At 32.4% G+C, this 20837-nt stretch overlaps 2 protein-coding genes across 2 annotated transcripts; one reads left to right on the forward strand and one right to left on the reverse strand.

The window, feature by feature from the left end:
• The first annotated feature begins 3981 nt into the window (after positions 1–3981).
• Positions 3982–6028, forward strand: LOC145047355 (putative protein phosphatase 2C 63). The gene is made up of 4 exons (XM_078995609.1): positions 3982–4378; positions 4588–4961; positions 5214–5450; positions 5552–6028. Exons 1-4 carry the CDS (start codon positions 4123–4125, stop codon positions 5813–5815), a joined length of 1131 nt encoding a protein of 376 aa, XP_078851735.1. The 5' UTR covers positions 3982–4122; the 3' UTR covers positions 5816–6028.
• Positions 6029–12887: 6859 nt separating this feature from the next.
• On the reverse strand, positions 12888–14361 carry LOC145047356 ((S)-8-oxocitronellyl enol synthase ISY1-like). The gene is made up of 2 exons (XM_078995610.1): positions 14203–14361; positions 12888–14124 (listed from the first exon to the last, which is right to left on the reverse strand). The coding sequence occupies exons 1-2, from the start codon at positions 14239–14241 to the stop codon at positions 12994–12996; spliced, it is 1170 nt and encodes a 389-aa protein (XP_078851736.1). The 5' UTR covers positions 14242–14361; the 3' UTR covers positions 12888–12993.
• Between the last annotated feature and the right edge of the window lie 6476 nt (positions 14362–20837).

A 20837-nucleotide genomic window follows, 5' to 3' on the forward strand; every position in this document is an offset into this window, starting at 1 on the left:
TACAATTTGTAAACATTATTCACAGTTACTTTAATCTTCACACTCATAATCTTAATCAGAAGCTTCTCACACCGTTAATCCTAATCGAGTATTATTTTGACTTTATAGTCTTGTTCGAATGATTTTTTGTCTTTATAATGAAGACTTCTAAGTAAGTTAAGTTTTTGGTTCTTCTTGATTTTGTGATATATTAAAAATGTATTTTTTTTTTTAATTTTTTGGCTTTTTTTATTTACTTTTTTTTACTTAATCACATTTAATGTATATGACTGATTTGATTTTTTTTATCCGGATAACACATAATATGAGTATTTTTAACACATTTTAATTGAAATATTTTAAAAGTATATAATGTTAGAATATTATAAATATTATATTTTTATGTTAACTACAATATTAGAATATTTCATTAGAAAAAATTGATATTACGATCTCACAAAATATATATATATATATATATATATATATATATATATATATATATATATATATATATATATATATATATATATATATATATATATATATATTTCTGGTATGGGTTACATCACAAAATATATATTTTTTGGGTGTTATCAAACATACATTCCTTTATTCACATAAATTGTTATAAATTGTTATATTATAGGCGTGCATCTACATTATTTCACTTGAGATACACAAAGCAATTTGGGATGGAATATAAAATTAGCCATGTTTTTTTTAATGGACAGGTGAATTAAAAGTTGTCTAGAACTATGTACTTAATACATACAAGACACGATACTTTTTGATCTATAAAAAAAGATAATTATGTCGACTCACTCATTTTGAATGTTTATTTGACACCTTTCTTTAAAAATACAAGATATTGTTTTTGTATTTTATCTATAATTTTACACAACGTGAATGTATTTATCTATTTCGGCTATTTTGTTTTTATGAATTTAACAAAATATGAATGACATGGTGCCAATAATTTGGTGCGTCTACCTTTTTCAGTGGGTAGGTTTCTTCGGACTTTGAACCGGTCTCCGTCGTTGGTCGGTCGTCGCAACTAGAAATATCATATAAAAAAAACAGTGTCGCAGGAGTACATGGTTTTCCCAAAAACCATATTTTTGTTTGTATATAATAATATCGAACATGTGACATTTTATATTTAGATAAAACTGCATAAATAGTCCTACAGTTAGACGAAAATTAATATTTTAGTCCAAAAAGGTTTTAATGGACGCTAGAGATCTAAGATTTTTATTTTGTTATTAATTTGATTCAATTTGCTTTAAATTTTTTTATAAGATGATTTTACCATTTTTTTTCTTTTGCAATGTTTTATTATTTTTTTTATTAAAATAAATAAAAAACAAAATAAAAAACCAATTAACCTCTCTCTCTCTCTCTCTCTCTCTCTCTCTCTCTCTCTCTCTCTCTCTCTCTCTCTCTCTCTCTCTCTCTCTCTCTCCGATCTAACATTCACGAACCAAATGTTCATCTGGGTTCAAATTCAACACATATGAACTCACACACCCAATAATCAAAGGAGACTACCGGAACATAAATGTGCATCAGAAAACTCAAAGGCTACCCAAAAGCTTTACGATTTTATGGTGGTGTTGGGTTTAACTTCGAATCTAGAAGACTTCTACAGAAGGAGAAAGATGAATATACCCATATGAAAATCCAAGATTAAAAATCAAAGATGAATATACCCAGATGAAAACCTCTCCTACAACGGCAAGAATGGCAGATAATGAAAAGAATTAGAAAGAAAAAAGTCTCATTAATCTGATTGATGAATCTTTGAACACAAACTCAACTTTTTTTCCCTTTACCCATCGATTAAATTAAATCAAGACTGGTAAGTTACATAAATATGATTGATGAATCAGAAGACGAAGAACACCGATGACTACCCCTTTATGTGTTTACATACCTCTCCTCTCTTGTTGTATCCCTTCTCGTTTCCCAAAACCCTAATGTCGCCACCCTTCTCGCTTTAAGATCTGTAAGAACGAGTCTAGATTAAGGTTTCATTTTGGTTTCAGGATGAAACCTTATCGACACCATTATCCTGATGCAAGTTTACGAAACCTTAACAATAGTGTCGGCGATGAAGAAGATGTAGACAACAACGTATATATGTAGATGGCGGACCTTTGATCTTTTGAATCGTCTTCGATCTTCTAATTTGTCTACGGTCTTCTGATTCGTCTCACCACCTCGGGATATTTTAGTAAGGCGATGGTGGAGAACCGGATTTCTCTTGGATCGTGTAAGTTCACTTTCCAAACTGATATTTTCACCCTACGTCTAGGTTGTAGGAAATCCAGTATAGGATACTCCAGAAGGACACTTGTATATCTAGTAACAGAAACACAAGCCAAATCGCAAGAGGGTTTATAGTTCATGTAGAAGAAGAAGAACCAAGAAGTTTATATCTCACAACTCAATTAAGGAGCCATATTTATACTAGACAGATTAGGGTTTCTGTCTTCTATATTAGGTAGGAGAATCAAGAATTTGATGATATAATTAATGGTTACCAAAATTGATAAGATTTATCAATTTTACCATAATCACTACTATAATTTGGTTTTTCCATTATATAACAAATTTAAATTTCCGAAGATCGGTTAGTAGGACCACTGCCAGGGGGTCTGCCCCTTGGACCCCACTAGGGGGTTGCCCCTTAGACACTGCAAAGGGGTGCGACCCCCTTGATCCCCGCCTTTTATCGTACTAGATTATAATTCAATCTTATATATGCATGCATTTTGCATTCTCCAAACATATAATATAAAATACAAATAATAAGTCCCTTAGCTCGCATGTCAGTTACAATTACATTAAATGCCCAATGACACTAAAATCATCAACATGTGATTTTAACTTGTCTTCGATATTCTGATTTGTCTTCAGTGACACTAAAATCGACGATAAAGAAGATGTAGACAACTACGTATATGTGCAAATGACGGACCTTCGATCTACTGCCTTGTCTTCAATCTTTTGATTTGTCTTCGGTCTTCTGTTTCGTCTGACCACCTCCCCATTATCAGATCTATAAAAAGAGTAAGCGAAAGAGAGAGGGGGGAGGGGTGTATATTTTTTTATAATTTTTGTAACAAAAAAAACTGAAAAAAAAAATATAATAGCAAAATCATCATTTAAAAAAATCAAAATAAATTGGACCAAACACGCAATTTCAACATAACGCAAGGATCATTTATACACTTTTGTCTTATGTTTATCTGCGTATAAAAATCTAGCAATCATTAAAAATTTATGACGTAATTAATGATGATCCATTACCAGATGTCTATTCACATACATTCTAGAGATTGTGAAAAAAAAACTATCCTTTTATAATATAATATTTAACAAAATAATCACATGATTGACAAACAAAACGATTACTAATGGCATAAAATGATCACTAATATGCAACGCGTGACTTGAAAATTACGAAATTATTTCCTGGATTCAAAAAAAAAAAAAAAAAAAAAAACAACTAAGCAATAGCTCTTTTTCAATGAAAAAAAATATATAATCGTAATATTATAGTGTGAAGTTATTTTATAATAGTAAAATTCTTCATAAATCTGTAAAATTGTTCATAATCTTTTTTTTTATCTTCTGAAACAACTGTAGGTTTTGGTAGATTCTTTCATTTTTTTTAATGATTATTTCCAAATGTATCGTATTTATTACATTTGTTAACTAATTTACCTACGTATATAATCTAATATACAAATAACTTCAAAGTCAAGGGCAACATCAACATGTATAAAAAAAAATAAAAAAAAATACGTGTATACATTACACACCCGAAGGGGAACATCAATATAATAATTTTATTTCTAAAAGAAAAGTCAAAAGTAGGAAAGGGCGTATATAACACGGTTTGAACATAGAGATGTGGTGGTCCACGTCATCGTCTTCTTCCACCTATCACGCGCTATTTCTTCCACTTTCTTTCTGCTTTTTCTACCCCATTTACACCTTCCCCTTCTCCCTCTCATTTCTCTCCACCAATATTCCGACAAAAAAAAAACTTCAATAAAATCTCTCCATTAACTCGACATTTTCAGTGTAGTTTGCAATTCAAACGCGTAAACATCTGATTTCAATTCATCGAACATGTTGCGGATGTGTGTTAAGCCTTTAGAAAGATGTTTAGGACGACGGAGTGGTGATGTACTTTTATGGCATAATGACTTGAAGCCTCATGCCTCCGGCGACTTCTCCATCGCCGTTGTTCAGGCCAATTCTAACCTTGAAGATCAAAGCCAGGTTTATACTTCGCCTTCCGCTACGTATGTTGGCGTCTACGATGGTCATGGTGGCCCTGAAGCTTCTCGTTTTGTTAATTCTAACCTTTTCCCCTTCATTCATAGTAAGTACTTTTACGTTTACGTTAATGTTAATGTCAAACCCTAGCTTGAAGTTTGAACTGATTTGGCTATTGATTTTCATAAAATGTCGCTGTAGTTTTTTTTATATGTTTTAGAGTTGAAATTCAGAATCAGATAGCGTGATTCCCAATTTTATTGATGGATATCTGTGATTATGTATTCATCTCTGGCGAATTTCGATTTTTTGTAGAGTATGCATCCGAACAAGGAGGTATATCCGCAGATGTTATAAAAAAGGCATTCAACGCCACAGAGGAGAAGTTTTTCCAGTTCGTGAAGCATCAAATGTCCATTAAACCACAGATTGCATCAGTTGGATCATGTTGTCTTGTTGGTGCTATTTCTAACGATGAATTACATGTCGCTAACCTTGGAGACTCACGAGTAGTCCTTGGCCAGAAGGTTTCCGATGGAAGAAAGGATAAAGTAGTTGCAGAGCGTTTGTCACGAGATCATAATGTCTCATATGAAGAAGTGAGGAAGGAGGTAGAATCACAGCATCCTGGTGATTCACCTGTTGTTATGTATTGCCGTGGAGTTTGGAGAATCAAAGGCATAATTCAGGTACACTACTTTCACTTAATTTCTTCAACTTGTAATGTTTCAGACTTCAATGGATTCATGTAATCACTAATTCAATATCAAATGATCGATTCTTTTCACCTTTAGCTTTCTGAAAAGACAATTATTCCGAAGCATCTGATTCGTGAATCGTTTTGTCTATTCCCTTTTACTTTTTTGAGAAGCATCACATGTTCTTAAGCAACTGAAGTTAACATGTAAAATGATATGCCAAATTTATGTTCTTTTTTTCAGGTATCACGATCAATAGGTGATTTCTATTTAAAGAAACCCGAATTCCACAGGGACCCACGTTATCTACAGTATGGAAACCATGTTCCATTGAAGAAAGCTGTATTATCAGCAGAACCTTCCATCATTTCAAGAAAACTCAAATCCCAAGATTTGTTTTTAATATTCGCTTCCGATGGACTTTGGGAGCATTTGAGCGATGAAACAGCAGTTGATATTGTATATAATAATCCAAGATCGGTTAGTCACCTTTTTTTTTATTATATTAATTATTATATCATTATGAATGATTTTCATTTTTCAAGAATTGTGTTAATGGAAAGAGAAATGTTTGGTTACAGGGGATAGCAAAAAGACTGGTAGGGGCAGCGATACGTGAGGCGACAAAGAAGAGGGAGTTGAGATACAAGGATATAATGAAAATCGAGAGGGGTATTAGGCGTCATTTTCACGATGATATATCTGTGATAGTAATATATCTTGATCGTGAGAAGGGTACATCGAAAAACAGGAAGCTAGGGTTTACAACAGCGCCTATGGATATATTTTCTCATAATGAAGATAAAAATCACAAAACTGTGGAAGATCCCCTTTTGGCCAATTAAGAATGCTTGATTAAGACCCTAAAAAAAGAGTGTAAATATTTAACAAGATTGAATGTAGGAATTTAGGATTGGTGATGGGTGTCTTGTATCTTCATCTATAAAGTTCTAACATGATATTTCTTTGTTTTTTGGTTGATGAGTTGGGGTTATAAATATAATGTATGCTATTTTACACTAGTTTTGCTATATATATATTGCTCCATTTTCGTTTCATTGTGTGTACATTTTCTGTGATCAATAAAAAGCTAGAGCCTTTTAGGTAATGATCTTCATGGTGTTAAAGTCATCTGTCCATACTTCATAGCAATGATTGTTTGAAGTGAAGGGGTTTTGGGGTTAATAGGTTATGTAAGTATGTATTGATTGATTTTGTCTTTGTATTGGATTAGTGTTTTGTTAGTTATTGGTTCTTGGTTATGGGGTACGAAAACATACTTATCTTTAGTATATTGGTTTTTAGTTAGATGGTAAAAACCAAGGATAATGATTTAAAATGGTAATGTAATCTTTTTTTTTTTTTTTTTTTTTTTCATATTTACACTTTCAACTTGTTAAATTATATATATTCAATCATTATGATCGGTTACTTCAGGTTAGTCGGTAAAAATGAGTTAATAGAATAATATATTTCTTACTTTGTACACTTTTAATACTTAATATTTTTGTACATATTTAATCATTAATATTTTTTTTTTGTTGCAAAATAAGTCAATTTTGTTTTTGTACTCATTTAATACTTATAAATGATTTCTTTAGGTTTTTTTTGTTGCAAAATAAGTCAATTATGTGAGACAATCATTAATGAGGTGTTTGGTGCTTTTGATGTTCATATCCATCACGATTTCAACTACTTGGTTACTTAGGTCATGTGCTCTGAACGTCATAACTTCTTCATACGATTTCGGATTTTACCAATCTTTATATACATGTGTTTGTATTTTACTCAACTACAATGTTCATTTAGATTACTCCCATTAAAAAATAATATATTTTTACTTATGATCTTTCTATCCATACTTTTTTATGAATGCATGTATGAATGTTTTTTTTTTTAATAAAATCGTAAGTAAAAATATATAACATTTCAACGGGAGTAATCTTAACAAAAGTTGTAGTAGACTCAAAAGACGAATACGTGGATATAAAGACCCTTAAAATCTAGTATCGTATGAAGAAGTTATGACGTTCATAACACAAGACTTAAGCCAAACAACAAGACATACGTAACCAAGCGGTCGAGATTGCGATGAACATAAGCATCAACAACCCAAACACCTCATTAATGATTGTCTCACGTAAGATGTCGTGAGAAAAACCTAAATAAATCATTTATAAGTACTAAATGAGTACAAAACAAAAATAACTTATTTTGAAACAAAAATATATGAAGTACTAAATGCATACAAAATGAGAAACATATTACCCAATTAAATCATTTTTCCCGGCTAACACGGATTAACCGGTTATAAAGACTGAATGTGTACAGTTTAACAAGTTGAAGGGGCAAATGTGGACAAAAAAAACTCAGTGACCAAATGTGATAAATCAAAAAATTATATTATCCTTTTAAGTCATTATAGGTGTTAAAGTTATGTTATGAAGAATTTTCTAGATGGAAATTTGTTTAGGGTTACATTAGTAAGGTATATGTTAGACCACTAGATGAGAAAGTTGATGATTACCTGGGAGAATAACAACTCAAATATAATTACATGACTCAAAAACTCTTTTAAGATTTTTATACACATATCAGTTAGAGACCAATATTCGTGCACTTCAACATAATGATAGTAGCATTCAAGATTTTTATGTATATATGTCTTATGACATCTCCACTTTCTACGAAAGACCTAAATATTTTTCAACACTTTCTACCAAAATTTCAGCATTATCTTTATGTAAATAAACCATATTCATAAGAAATCCTTAATACTTCCAACCACAAATAAATAAATAAATAAATAAAATCTAATACACTAGTTGTATATAAGCTATCAACTATTAAACACATAGTGTAGCCTCAAAGCGCGCCATAACTAATCAACTCTTAAAGCAACACTACATGTAATGTGGATGTTATGGTCCTAATCCTTTCAATGATCTTATCCATTCTTATATCCTTTGTAGAATTACTTTTGTTGTCTCTTCACGCATTTGATATTTATACATGAACTTGTGTTATATAACAATTCATAACATGATATAATATGTGAATAATTGTACAATGTAAAATGTAACAAATGATTTCACCATAATATAGAGAAATATAGCATTGATACAATACAATGCATATGGCACTGTGCAACTCAACACAACCAAATTAATTTAGGATCCTAATCAACTTATAACTAAAGACGGAAAATCCACATGAAATTGCATCTTGTACCAATAAAGGGAATGGTTCTCAATCTGATACACCATCTCAACCACCATGAGTACAAATTATGACTAGAAACATACCTCTAATAAGAAAGCCTCTATTGTAGTAGCACATAATAAATTACCATATCTACTATCTAATACTAGTCAATTGCAATCATATTTTAGGGCCAAATATTAAGTGGGAGATGGAAGAGGAAATAAAGAAAATATACTCGCGACTATTCTTGGAATCTACGATTCATGAATGAAATCATTCTTAGGGGGTGGTTAATTGTAACATCCTTGCTAATTAGTATGTTAGATCTTGTTACTTCATGTCTTTTGAAAACCCAGTTTCTCTATAATCCTTGAAGTACCCAATCAATTTGTTTATTTCTGTAATACCATTATCAAGATGTATATCCTTTGATTGTAACTTCTTACTCATAATATTCACATAGTTTAGTACTTCATACCAAATAAAAGTTGACACCAAAAATTCAAAGTCACCAAGTTCTTTTTCTGCTAGTGAAGTTGCTTCACTTGCAATCACAACATCATTATCTTTTTCTCCAACTTGAAGCAAAGTTTTCCGTACATCCACAAGTTGCAGTATAATTACCTTTACACTCTCAACCTGTCTTTCCCAACAAGTTTGACACAATGACTTAAGACACTAAGCTTTAACATTATCTTTCAAAATTTCCCACCTCTTAGTAGAATTTGCAAAGATAGTATAATGCGTTGGATGAATCCAAGAAAGTTCTTTCCATTACACACTTGTTAGCCATATCACATACTGTTAGATTAAGAGAATAACAACCATAAGGAGTGTAAAATGCTCTAGGATTTATATCTAAATATCTCTTTTGCACTCCTTGGTGTTTTCAATTACATATTAAATACAATTAACAAATAAGAAGTGGAATCAGTCATCATAATTAACAAAAAGGTATTTGGTGGAATTGGAATAAAAAAATTATATAAGTTATAGTTACCTTTTTGATAAAACTTTTCATTGGCTTCACGAAATCCTAAATTATGTTTACCAAGAAACTTCACTACTGCAATAATTCTCAAAAGGACTTGTTTCCAATAATTTCTTTCTTTCTTGAATTGCTCGTGTTGAACTTTATTAATTGTTTCGTTCAAATTCAAAATTTTAGGCATATCAAACCAATTATTCTTATTTGTAAGATGCTATAATGAAATTTTTGTTGGATTAGGTGTCTAAGCCCATACTTACATTGGTATATACGTAAATTGATAGCAACACAGTCCTTTTGGATTGTCCTCAAAACTAGCAACTAGACAGGAAGAATTTGGAGAAAGAAGTTGATTTATTATTTGATTAATAAATTGAAATAAATAATTTGTTAATGTGTTATGAGAATAATATATTAATTAGAAATAGTAATATTTAATTAGTATTTAATCAGAAATTAATTGGAACTAATTTTTGGATTAAAGAAATTAAATAAAAGTGCAAGGACTAAAGTGTAATTATCTAATAGTTGAACAAGAGGAAATCTAGAACCCTCCATGAAGGCTTGGACGGTTTCTTGATGGCTAAGGGATTCTAGAATAATCCCTGGTAGATAAACAGGAAAGTAGATAATTACCTGGTTTAAGATAATCTTGGGTTAGGGCTTATCTAGGGTTTTCTGACTGCACTATATACGCAACCTCAACCCTAAGAATTTTGACCAACTGCTTCTTGGAAGACCTAGCCGAATTTTAGATTATCTCTCCTCCTTCTCAATCATCTTCCATTGCTAGTGTTGGGTGTGAACCACTAGAGGCGTGACCAAGGTTGTAGAACTCGTTACTCGGTACCTGTTCAGCCGACTACCGAGTAGCGAGTACTCGGATTCGGTAATTCATGTAGAAATCTTTTAAAGGAAATTATATATGTCAAAATCATAAGTTGATTTAAATACATAACAAAATTAGATACATGTGAATACACAATAACTGAAAAACACATAATGGTTTCACTTCGTGAATAATTACTGAAAGTATAAGATATATATATATATATATATATATATATATATATATGTAGTAATAATCATATGTGTGTGTGTGTTAAATAATAAATCATTAAGTATATTATATATATTAATCACCGAGTTGAACGATTTTTACAACACTGCTCAGTTCAGTAAGAGGCCGATCGGGGAGTACTTGGGATTTTGTAACTCGCCTCGGTAAGGGACCGAGTAGCGAGTACTCGGAGGAGTAATCGGCCAACTCAGTGAGTTTTACAACACTGTGCGTGACATTTGTGACGCTTGCTCTCAAAAGGATTTGCATTGTTATTACTATATAACAATCAAGGTATGATTCTTATAACCCTACTTGCATATTTTCGATTGTATACTAGTGTTCTAGGGTTTCTATTTTGTTGTTTAAGATGTATGTTCAACTAAAGAAAACATAGATCGATTATTAGGGTTGCATGCACACATATGATTTATATGTTTTGCATAATACCCATCAATTTTGTGTTATTTAACCTTAGTTGTAACATGGTGTCAATCTATATAAATTTCATCGTCTAATTTACCTTTCGAAATCCATTTTCTAAACACTTCACAACAGAAACAAAATACCCTATCTAGCTCTTTCGAATATACTAGTGATTCTCAATCACACTTCTCCAAATTTGATAAGTTTTTGTATATTAAGCTGCAGAAAACCTTTTACCAAATTTATCGTAGGGACCATACACAATACTATTATCTTTTTTAGGACCTTTATCGACTAATAGTTTAATCTCATCATAAATAAGTTTTTCCCACCTTCTTGGATCATACCACCTCCGTCCCAAATTGATAGTCCACTTTTGACTTTTAAAATTTTTTTTCTTCAACTTTGACCTTAAATAATTTTGTTTTTTATAGATAACATTTGATGCAAAATATATGAATGGATTGTATTTTAAATGCTTTTTCATTGTTCTAAGTTTTATCAAGTAATATATAACACAAATAAAAATATTTAAGGTCAAAGTTGAAGAAAAAAGACTTCAAAAGTCAAAAGTGGACTATCAATTTAGGACGGATGGAGTATATATCAATAAACTCTTTAATAGGCTCTTGCTCTTCTATCTCTTATACTTCTATATGCTCTTGCTCTTCAACATACTCTTCAATGTGTTCTTCAACATGCTCTTCAACAAGTTGTCTATGGATGAACTTATCTAGAGCACCGACATCAACCTTTCTTTTTTCATCATCTAGTTTTCTCTTTTTACGTTTTTGATATCCGGATGGTTGTTTAGACTTCATCACTACAAGTCCATTAGTTTCAACTTTCAACATTCAAGTAATTACAATAAACATAATTGGAAAATCTAAGAATTAGATAACCTTATTTATGATAAACAATTTTACAATAAACATAAACTCATAATTTAAACTACTAAATTGATTTCTATGAATCTTAGAAACCGATTCATTCATTCAATATTCTATTAAACTAATTTCTATAGTAATAAACTATTAAATTGATAATCTATGAATCATTCAAGTATGCAATTTATAATTATAAACTGATAATCTTCAATTTCTTATAAATCATACTTGATTGACTGATTAGCAGGAGATAAAATCAGATAATTGATCTTTGAGTTCGACCCTTGCTGTCTTGTTGAATCAGATCACCACAGCGACTCAGCAATATCATTCACCCATGCTATCGGAGTGTCGGTCTGTTGCTATTCGCTTAATTGCTAACACAGTAACACTTATCGTTTTTTTAACGACAAATGTGAATACGTGATGTTGACTTTTGTTTCGTCCAATTCCTTCTCTCGTACATGATGAGCCGCTGACTGATACATTTGGATTATTGGGTTGAAAATTGTATATACTACTAAAAAAATTTGAACCCCTTAAAATTACGGACCCTACTCCAATGCCCACATTGCACATGGTTTAAATCGGGTCTGAGAGACATATAGTAGATGTCTGAACTTCCTAATATCGACTTCAACAAAGTAATCTGAACTCCCTAATATCGACATCAACAAAGTAATGTCAATTCAGTTTATATTTTTTTCTCACAAGCAAACCATAATAAATAAAAAGGCAACTTAACAACCAATAATTCCAACCAGAATTCATTTTGTGAAGACAATAAAACTGGAGAGTGTAGGCGTATGAAAATCATTATATTTTTTAGAAACCAAAGAAAAAATGTCTACTCATTTTGAAAATTGTATCTCTCAATTTTTTCCAGCATAAAACCTTTTGTTTTGTGACATTATTGTGTTTGGCAAAATATACATAATTTTGTAATATATTAACGATTTTATAACTTACTTCAAAACTATTCAAAATGGGTGAAACATTATATTATTCTATAAAATAAAAAGAAAATGAAACGTTTTTGTAATGACAGGTTTATAAAGTAGTATAAAATAATGAGTAAACAATAATTTTTCAAAACAGATAGTTATTTAATGATACTTTTATACCCCACGTTCGTTTTATTTTATAGCACTTCATATATTATTAGTCATTTTCGTGCTTAACCATTTTGTTTATACGTGTAAGAAACAAGTATCGTGCATATTTGATCCAATGATCCTTACCAAATTATATTTGTAATTTCATACCACATATATAGTTTACTAGAATTTAAAGAAATTAAAAGAAAAATGTAAAATTCATTTTCAAATTTCAATTATCTTAACAAAAAACAATTGAAACAAACTCCAATAATCAAACACTTTTATTCATTTCTTCTTACAAATACATCATATCATTCATAAAATACCCAAAACATGAAATCATCATCAAACTTCAAAATCAAGGAACAATCTTGTAACCTTTCATCTTATCAATCCAAGAAACAAAAGAAGATTTGGAATTCCTAAACCCTAAAAACCCATGTTCTTTGCTCTTGTTCATGGTGTCCAACATACACGCACCTCCAAGAATCACATCCACAAACCACCATACACCAACCTCCTCCAATTTCGTAACCTGCAATCCCTTCGCTCTCACAATCTCATCCCAGACTTCTCCTTTATCCTTCATCATCTCCACCAAGCTCATCTTCTCACCACCTTCATCAAACCCTCCATTTTCAACCTCAAATTGCTCCGCTAACACCTTCCAAAAGTGCTTCCACTTGAACACATCTCCATTGCTGATGTTAAAAGCTTCATTCTTTGCGTAAGGTTCGACTGCTGCCCATATGTGTTGCTCAGCTATCAAATCGGCGTCTGAAACATCGGAGTAATGATCCCAAGCTTCCTTAGTCCCTGGGAATTTCAATGGAACCCCTTCGTGTTTACAGATTGTAGCGTATACGCATAAAGTACCGATTATGTTCATCATGCTATAAGGCGAAAAACCGAATATAGTTCCAGGTCGATGAACTGACCAGGTTAATCCTTCCTTCTGTTCCACAGCTTTGAATAGAATGTCCTCTTGGGTATAGTAGAAATTCGGGGCATCAAGGCGAGGTAGATCTTCGTGAAAAGGGGGATCATGAGCGACTTTTCCGTACAATTCAAAAGGACCTATGTAATGTTTCCGACCAGTTTGCAAAGATACGTGCTGTAAATTGGGGGAATTCGGGATCACTGCATCCAGGACGTTTTTGAGCATTTTTCCGTTGATCTCGCAATTCTCAGATTCGGTGGATCGATTTGCCCAAGTGACATAGAAGACATGAGTAACGTCTTGGAGCCCACCGAGTTTAGTGAGGGTTTCTTCCGGATCGGAGATATCGCACTGGATATACTCGATAGGGTGGTCGGCGTTCCATTGGGGGCGAGAGCGACGGGCGACCCCATAGACTTTCCAAGGACCGCCAGGTGTGTCGGAGAGTGGAAGAATTTCGGCGAGGCTGTTGCCGACGATTCCGGTGACTCCGAGGATTAGGGCAACGCTCTGGTATTTGGGTGGAGCGTCGTCCTCATCGAGCTTTTTCTGTGTAAATTAATCGATTCTGAATTTAGTAATCAATTGTAAAGTAGATGAATTGATATTGAGATGAAAGTTGATTACCTTTGCAGCTCCAATTGCTCCGGCCCACCACCAGCTCATCGTGTAGATGGGAAATGGATCTCCGACGGATAATGGATGTAAGGAACAGGGTGGAGAAGGCTGTGGAAGGGAGCTGGCAACAGAGTGTTTTTATACAAGACTTATGACGACTATTCTGTATTCAGTAAGATCAACATCAGATGCTTATTTATTTATTTATTTATTTATTTTTTATTGTTTATACGATTTGGAGGATAAGTTGCCTGTAAATAGAAAATGATTTGTATTTTTTTAGAAAATGGACTAATTTTGGTATAAAAATTAACTAACAATTAAAACTCATTAATCTTAATAAGATGTAATCTATACAAATTTAGGTAGTATACTATGTAAATAACAAATAATTCTTTTTATTTTTCTCGGACAACTAACAATTCAAAGTGTTCAACAAAATGGTAAACTCCATATAAACGGCCCAAGTCAATCCACATTGAAACTTACTTATATTTACGCTGGTTGCTTCATTTATAAAAACGGTCTTTCAACTCAAGTTGAATGATCTTAAGCTAATTTCACCCATTTTTATGATGATTTGTTTCTTCTGAACTGTGACATTGTTATTCATTGTGTTCAAGATCAAACTCCTCTTATATAAGTGTATATTTGGTAATACTTGACATTTATTAGACCAGGCTATAAACCCTTTGGCATTCATGGTACTTTTAGAAACACCAAAATGATCGGTTACACTAAATTTCCAACAAATGATATAAAACATGAACTACAAGTTATACTAATTCACTACCCTTATTTTAAGCATCGACATCTTTTTATATAAGGCAATTTCATCAGAAAGAGACAATTATTCATTTCCAATCTCACACTATCTTCTCTCTCTCTTTTTTTTTTTTTTTTTTTTTTTTTTTTTTTTTTTTTTTTTTGGACGAGAACGTCATGCACTATCAATTAGCCATCTCCACCCTCCTATTGATAGTGGTTGATATCCCTCCTTTGATGACATTCAAATCACCATCTTCTTACCACTACAAGACTAGAAAACACATTTTGATTACCATATTTAGTATCCAATCCAGAAATATAAAGAGTAATCGTTATTGCAAGTAAATGAAGTAATTTATTATTTGGTAAATTAAGAAGAAAACATCAAAATATAACCATATTATTCATGAAGTTTCTTTATTTATTTTTGGATTGTGACGTATGTAACAAAGGTGAAAGCTAATTCCTCTCTAAATATCGAGTTAAAATTAATTGTTGGCATGACAACTTTCAATTCAATTTTTTTTTTATTAAAAGATTTATAATTAAAAGATATAGCTTCTTCTAGGGACTTCAAGTGGAAAAGATAAATTTGAAGAGAAAAACACGTGTACGACACGTCAAAGACATAAAGTCGCTTGTTTTACGAGAAAATGTCACGATGATGAAGGAAATCACCACATGTGTTAGAACTCACCGTTGTTATCAACTAATGTACAAGATGTGGGTCCTGCCGTGAGAGCACTTCTCCGTCGGCCGGATTTCCAACGAGAATAAATAAGTCAACGGATGACATTGTGGGACTGGGATGGTCCAAAAAGCCGAATAAGTCATGTGAGACCGTGGAAACTAGAAAGTACTAGCTTTATGTTTTTACATATGTTTGGTTTCGTATTGAAAATATTCATTGAAGTAATAAGTTCTAATTTATATTTATCTACAGTTAAAATGAAATAAAAATATTTTCTACAAAAAAATGAACATTATCTTCAAATAAAGATGATATTCTTAACTAGGGGCGAAACCATCAATTTTTTAAGGATGTTCTTCAAAAATTAATTAGAAAACAAATATATATTTTCAAAGAGAAGAGATTTGTACACAATAATTTTCTCCGTACACAATAATTTTCTCCATACACAACAATTGGTGCTTTAAAATGTTGTAATATTGTAATTTAAATCACTCATTTGTTCTATTTACTTGTGTGCACCTCCCTCCGCCTCACTCGTCCCCTCATCGGAAACCTCTTTCATCTACTGTCATTAAGCTCATTTCCTCCATAATCTCTAAACGTTCCATCCTCGTATTCTCGTTTCTCCTCTAATAACCACCATTTCTTCTTTGGAAGACGATCCCCTCACCAAAAAAACGATTGATTTGATTTCCGAATTGTGTTGGTCAAGTGATTCTTCAATATACAACGAGTTTTTTGCTAGGGTTTCAGATCCCGATTATCTTTTGGTTCCTTATTTTGGAGCAAGCGTCGAATATATTTGGTAATTGTCCTTTATTCTTTACACATATTTGTTCTTATGAGTTTTGAATGACGTCAAATACATACTTGCTGGATGATTAGTGATTCTTGTTGTTCTTGTTCCTTCATTACTCTTTCATTTGGGGTAATTAACTTCTATCTTGTTTCATATAATCTCATAGACATTACGACAACTTACAGATTTATTTATGAACACCAAGTGTTCGATGAAATGCCTCAATGAAAAAACCTCCATAAATAGATCAAGAATAAGGTGGTGTATTTATTCTTGCAGTCTGTAGGTGCTTGTTGATGGTTTTTTTTTTTTTTTTTTTTTTTTTTTTTTTTTTTTTTTTGCTAAAACAACATCATTTTGATGTCTCTGTTTAATTTGCCTTTGTTTTTTGCTAGACTTCATTTCCCCTAACATATTCAACAACTTGAATGTTTGGTTGTTGAGATTATAAACTGCATTTTATATTCTTGCATAGTTTCCCCAAACATATTTTTATATCTTTTTTTTAATTTGCCTCTGTGTAGGACTCGAAAGAGGTGACTTAAAGAGCTTAATGGGTTAAGTTGACAACTTAACCCTAATAAGTATGAAAGTGACATTCTATTTGAAAATCCTTAACTTTGAACCCTTAGGTTAAATTGAATTTCACATCTCTATAGCCTAATAAGTAATTAACAATCATATTAAAAGTGATAAAATTAAGGCTTAACCATTAATTCCTTAACAGAACACGATAAATGATATGATCAATTTTCCCAAATCTGTCCTCCAACTTCTAAAATCCGTGCAAGTAAATATGAACATCTAAAAATCATGAGACTTAGTTTTTTGGAAATATTAGTGTGTCTACTTTCTTCAAACTTTGAATTACATTTTGAAATTCCAACTCCTTGAGGGGAAAAATTGGCAATCTTCTCAGGCTGGTCCATGCTATCATAGATTTCATGCACTGTCTTCAAAAAATCACAATAAATTCATCAGAGCTCCAAATGCCAAAATTCCAAAGCCTATAGTTAGATATGGATGTATAGTTTCCAAAATATAAAGGGAATGATGTAATTCTTAGTATATTGATACAGGTTATTCCAAGAGTGTTGAGTGGTCCAGAATGTGACAGCTAAAAGTTACCAACTTGTAAATTTAATATAAAATTAGCGAAAAATCATTAGAATGGGATCTTTATATTTCTGAAAAGATAAAATGGGGAACTTTACCAATATAATTTTATCAAAATTTAATAATGGGTTGAAAGGTAAGAAAACATATCCCAAATAGAGGACTACAATCAAAGAGAAAATAAGGAAATATGTACATAAGTTTATAAGATTATTACAACAAACACAAGCTAAATAATGGTATAATTTTTGTGTAGGTTCTCGGAAAGGATCAATATTGCTCATGCTAACTAATTTTCAAGATCAAGGAGGTGAGTACTAACTCTCATATTATCTAGGCATTACTTGTTTTATGTTATTGTTCACGGATACCGTAATAACATGTGATTATGTGTATCTAATCACATATAATTTATGTAGCTAAGATTCTTTTATGCGTTCTCGATTCAGTAACTGGTTTTTTCACTTTAATCATATATGATTAAATACATTTAATCAGATGTGATTATATGTTTCTAATCACATATGATTTTATTAGCAAAAAACAAATCTTGTCTATTTAAATCATATGTGATTAGATACATACAATCACATGTAATTATATACAAGATAAAAAAATATTGAACAAAGAACACGAAAAAAATCTTTATCCAAATTAATATGTGTGATTAAATACATATAATCACATGTGATTATATAAATCTAATCTCATATGATTTATGTGGACATAATTCATTTTTGCTTTGCTGATTCAATATATAGTTGTTCTCATGTATTTTCTCACATGTGATTATATGTATAATCGTATGTGATTAAGTACATGAGCACACCTATTGAATCGAGAAGGAAAAAATGAATATTGTCCACCTTAAATCATATGTGATTATATACATATAATCACGTGTGATTAATTACACAAAAGAAATTATTCAATCGAAGCCGCAAAAATAAATATTGTCTACATAAATCATATCTGATTAAATACATATAATCACATGTAATGATATGTATCAAATCATATATGTTTTATATGGATGAGATTCATTGTCACATTCTTGATTCAATAATTATTCTTTTTCCACTGTAATCATATGTGATTAAATACATATAATCATATGTGATCATAAGTATCTAGTCACAGATGATTTATACGGCAACAAAATAATGAGGTCTAAATAATCATATGTGATTAGATACATATAATCACATATGGTTATATGTATAAGAACAACTATTGAATCGAGAACACAAGGCTAAATATTGTCCACATATATCATATCTGATTAAATGCATATAATCACACGTGATTATATATGTATAATCACATAGAATTTATGTGGAAAATATTTATTTTTGCATTCTTAATTCAGTTGTTGTTCTTGTGTGCTTAATTACATAAGATTATATGCATATAATTAGATATGATTTCTATGGACAATATTCATTTTCACATTCTTGTTCAATAGTTGTTCTTATACATTTAGTCACATATGATTTCTGTACACATGATTCATTTTCACGTTTTTGATTAAATAGTTTTTCTTTTTCCACATTAATCATATGTGATTAATACATACAATCACATATAATTAAATACATAAGAAAAAAATATTGAATCATGACTATTATCAATATAAATCATATACGATTTGATACATATAATCACATGTGATTAAGTACATGAGTACAACAATTAAATTGAGAAAGAAATAATGAATCTTATCCATATAAATCACATGTGATTAAACACATATAATCACATGTGATTAAATATATTAGAACAATTATTGAATCGACGCAAGAATAAATATTTTCCATAAGAATCATATGTTGTTAAATAAATATAATCACATGTGATTAAATACACAAGAACAACTATTGAATCAACACGTGAAAACAAATATTGTCCATGTAAATCATATGTGATTAAATACATATAATCACATGTGATTTAATACACGATGCCAATTATTAAATCGAAAACATGAAAATAAACACGAACCACGTAAATAATATTTTATTAAATACATATAATCATGTGTAATTAGATGTATCTAATCACATATAATTTACGTGTACAATATTCATTTTTGCATTCTCGATTCACTAGTTTTTCACGTGTATTTAATCATATGTGATTATATGTATTTAATAACATATAAATCATATATGATTCAATACATATTATCACATATGACTCAATACATATAATCACATCTGATTATATACACGAGAAAAACTAATGAATCAAAAACACAATAACAAATCTTTGTAGGTGGGGGTGAGGGTGATGATGGCGGGTGGTGTAGGCGGGGTGGTGGTGGTGTGTAGTGATGGGTGATGGTTTTGGTGGGTTGTGGGTGGTTTTGGTGGGTGGTAGTGGCGGGTAGTACTAGTAGGCTTATGATGATGGTGGTTGGTGATAGTGGTGGCGGGTGGTGGTGGGTGGTGGTGGTGGTTGTGGTTGGTGGGTGGGTGGTGGTGGCGGGTGGTGGTGGGTATTGATAGGTGGTTGGTGGTGGTGGGTAGTGATGGGTGGTGGTGGCAGCTGGTGGTTGTGGTGGGTGGATGATGGCCGGTGGTGGTGAGTGGTGGGTAGTGATGGGTGGTGGTGGTGGTTAGTGATGGGTGGTAGTGACGGGTGGTGGTGATGGGTGGTAGGTAGTGGTTGTTAGTGGTGGTGGCGAGCGGTGGTGATGGGTGGTGGTGGTAACCGGTGGTGGTGGTTGGGTGGTGAGGTGGTGGGTGGTGGGTGGTGGTGGTTACTGATGGGTGGTGGTAGCGGGTGGTAGTGGTTGTGGTTAGGGGTGACAAGTGGTGGTGGGTAGTTATTGGTGGTGGTGGGTAGTGATGGGTGGTAGGTACTGGTTGTTGGTAGTGGTGGCGGTCGGTGGTGATTGGTGGTGGAGGTGGGTGGTGGCGGTCGATGGTGATGGGTGGTGGAGGTGGTGGTTGGGTGGTGATGGTGGTTGGGTGGTGATGGTGGTTAGGTGGTGGTGGTGGTGGGTGGGTGGTGGGTAGTGATGGGTGGTGGTGGTGGGGGTGGTTGGTGGTGGTGGTTAGTAATGAGTAGTGGTGGCAAGTGGTGATGGGTAGTGATGGGTGGTGGTGATGGGTGGTAGGTAGTGGTTGTGGGTGGTGGTGACAGGCGGTAGTGATGGGTGGTGGTGGTTAGGTGGTGATGGTAGTGGCGGGTGGTGGTTGGTGGTGGTGGTGGTGGGTAGTGATGGGTGGTGTTGGTTGGGTGGTGAGCGGTGTTAGTTAATGA

This window comes from Lactuca saligna, chromosome 5, assembly GCF_052625555.1.
Source record: "Lactuca saligna cultivar CGN05327 chromosome 5, ASM5262555v1, whole genome shotgun sequence".
Taxonomy (NCBI): Eukaryota; Viridiplantae; Streptophyta; class Magnoliopsida; order Asterales; family Asteraceae; genus Lactuca; species Lactuca saligna.